Source organism: Coturnix japonica, unplaced genomic scaffold, assembly GCF_001577835.2.
Source record: "Coturnix japonica isolate 7356 unplaced genomic scaffold, Coturnix japonica 2.1 chrUnrandom595, whole genome shotgun sequence".
In the NCBI taxonomy this organism is placed as follows: domain Eukaryota; kingdom Metazoa; phylum Chordata; class Aves; order Galliformes; family Phasianidae; genus Coturnix; species Coturnix japonica.
The window spans coordinates 38996-41703 of NW_015439968.1; the positions used below are offsets into that span (position 1 = coordinate 38996).

General features: G+C 61.9%; 1 protein-coding gene across 1 annotated transcript; it reads left to right on the top strand.

The window, feature by feature from the left end:
* The first annotated feature begins 123 nt into the window (after window positions 1-123).
* Window positions 124-1909, top strand: LOC107307432 (signal-induced proliferation-associated protein 1-like). The gene is made up of 3 exons (XM_015850939.1): window positions 124-127; window positions 237-430; window positions 1724-1909. Exons 1-3 carry the CDS (start codon window positions 124-126, stop codon window positions 1907-1909), a joined length of 384 nt encoding a protein of 127 aa, XP_015706425.1.
* The last annotated feature ends 799 nt before the right edge of the window (window positions 1910-2708 follow it).

Sequence of the window (2708 nt, forward strand, 5' to 3'; positions counted from 1 at the left end):
GGGGGGGGTCATGGGGGGGAGATTTAGATGAGGTGATGGTGGGGGGGATTTGGGGGGGAATTTAAAGAAAAAGAAAAAAAAAAAATAACTGTGCGGGGGTTTGTGGGGAATTAATGGGGGCACATGGGTAGGCCCCCCCCCCCCTTATACACCCCATCCATCGCCATGTTCCTACCGTGTACCCCCCCCTTATAACCCCATTTTTTTTTTTAATATTTAATTGCTCCCCTTATAAGGGGTCCGTACCCTCCGTGGCTCCATACTGGAGGACTCTCTGCCCCCCCACATCCGCCCCCCCGGCTCCAGAGCTGGGATCCCCCCCCGGCGCCTCCTGGAGCTGCTGTTACCTGGGGGGGGGGCTCAGGCGCTTCGTTTGGCCGACCCCTCCCCCGCCGTGCCCGACACGCTGCTCAAGGTGGACGAGCAAGGGGTGAGTGTGCGAGGGGGGGCTTTGCACAAGGGCAGGGTTTGCACGAGGGTGTGCTTTGCACGAGGGCAGGGCTTTGCACAGTGATCGGGTTTGCACAAGGGTGGGCTTTGCACGAGGGCAGGCTTTGCACGAGGGGGGGCTTTGCACGAGGGGGGCTTTGCACAAGGGTGAGCTTGCATTGGGATGGGCTTTGCACGAGGGCAGGGTTTGCACTGAGAATGGCTTTGCACGAGTGTGGGCTTTGCACGAGGGCAGGGCTTTGCACAAGGGTGGGCTTTGCATGGGGATGGGCTTTGCACGAGGGTGGGCTTTGCATGGGGATGGGCTTTGCACTAGGGCAGGGTTTGCACATGGATGGGTTTGGCACGAGGGCAGGGCTTTGCACTGGGGTGGGCTCTGCAAGAGGGCAGGGCTTTGCACAGTGATCAGGTTTGCACGAGGGTGGGCTTTGCACAGGGATGGGCTTTGCACGAGGGTGGGCTTTGCACAGGGATGGGCTTTGCACGAGGGTGGGCTTTGCACAGGGATGGGCTTTGCACGAGAGCTGGGTTTGCACAAGGGTGGGCTTTGCACGGGGATCAGGTTTGCACAAGGGTGAGGCTTGCACAGGTATGGGGCTTTGCACGAGGGCAGGCTTTGCACTGAGATGGGCTTTGCACGAGGGTGAGGCTTGCACAAGTATGGGGCTTTGCACAATGGTGGTCTTTGTACGAGGGCAGGATTGTGCACAAGGGCAGGGCTTGCACAAGAATAGGCCTTGCACAAGGCTGCCCCTTGCACGAGGCCAACCCTTGCACGAGGCTGTTGCACAACACCATCAAACGAGGCCATTCCATACATGAGGCCTCCATTTGCACAAGGCAAACCCTCACACGAGGCCGTGCCTCACACAAGGCCTGTCCTTGCACGAGGCCTGTCCTTGCTCAAGTCCATTGCACGAGGCCAACCCTTGCACGAGGCCAACCCTCACACAAGGCCGTGCCTCACACGAGGCCTGTCCTTGCACAAGTCCATTACACGAGGGCATGCCTCACACGAGGCCCGTCCTTGCACAAGTCCATTGCACGAGGCCTGTCCTTGCATGAGGCCTGTCCTTGCACAAGGGTGTTGCACGAGGCTGTGTCTCACACGAGGCCTGTCCTTGCACAAGTCTCTTGCACGAGGCCCGTCCTTGCACAAGTCCCTCACACGATGCCTGTCCTTGCACGAGGCCTGTCCTTGCACAAGTCCTGTCCTTGCACGTGGCCTGTCCTTGCACGAGTCCTGTCCTTGCACTGTTTTTCACACTCCCAGGTGTGCTCACAGCGCAAGGTGGGGTTGCTGTACTGCCGGGGGGGGCAGAGCTCGGAGGAGGAGATGTACAACAACGAGAGCGCGGGGCCCCCGTTCATCGAGTTCATGGCGCTGCTGGGGACCAGAGTCAGGCTCAGGGGGTTCAGGACAGGCCAACCTACAGGGCACAGCTGGACACCAAAGTGAGGGGGGGGGTCTATGGGGGGGGGTTATGGGGTTATGGGGGGGGGAAATGAGGGGGGATGGGGGGTGATGGGGTTGGGGGGGCGCACAGCTGGACAACAAGAGTGAGGGGGGGGGTCTATATGGGGGGGGGGGCACAGCTGGACACCAAAGAGTGAGGGGGGGTCCATGGGGGGGGGCACAGCTGGACACCCAAGAGTGAGGGGGGGGTAATTGAGGGGGGGGGCTATGGGCGGGTTTATGGGGTGGGGGGGGCACCAAGAGTGAGGGGGGAGGTCTATAGGGGGGGCACAGCTGGACACCAAAGAGTGAGGGGGGGGTTATGGGGGGGGCTATGGGGTGGGGGGGGCACCAAAGAGTGAGGGGGGGGGGGGGGGGTCCATGGGGGGGGCACAGCTGGACACCAAGAGTGAGGGGGGGCTATGGGGGGGGGCTATGAGGTTAATGGGGTGTGTGGGGGGGGCACAAGCTGGCACACCAAGAGTGAGGGGGGGGGCTATGGGGGAGGGTGATGGGGGGGTTAATGGGGTGTGGGGGGGCACAGCTGGACCCAAGAGTGAGGGGGGGTAATTGGGGGGGGTTATGGGGGGTGAATGGGGTGGGGGGCACAGCTGGAACACCAACAGAGTAGAGGGGGGGGGAAATTGGGGGGGGGGCTATGGGGTTATGGGGTGGGGGGCCACAGCTGGACACCAAGAGTGAGGCGGGGGGTAAATTGGGGGGGGGGTTATGGGGGTATGGGATGGGGGGGGGCACAGCTGGACACCAAAAGTGAGGGGGGGGGAAATTGGGGGGGGGCTAA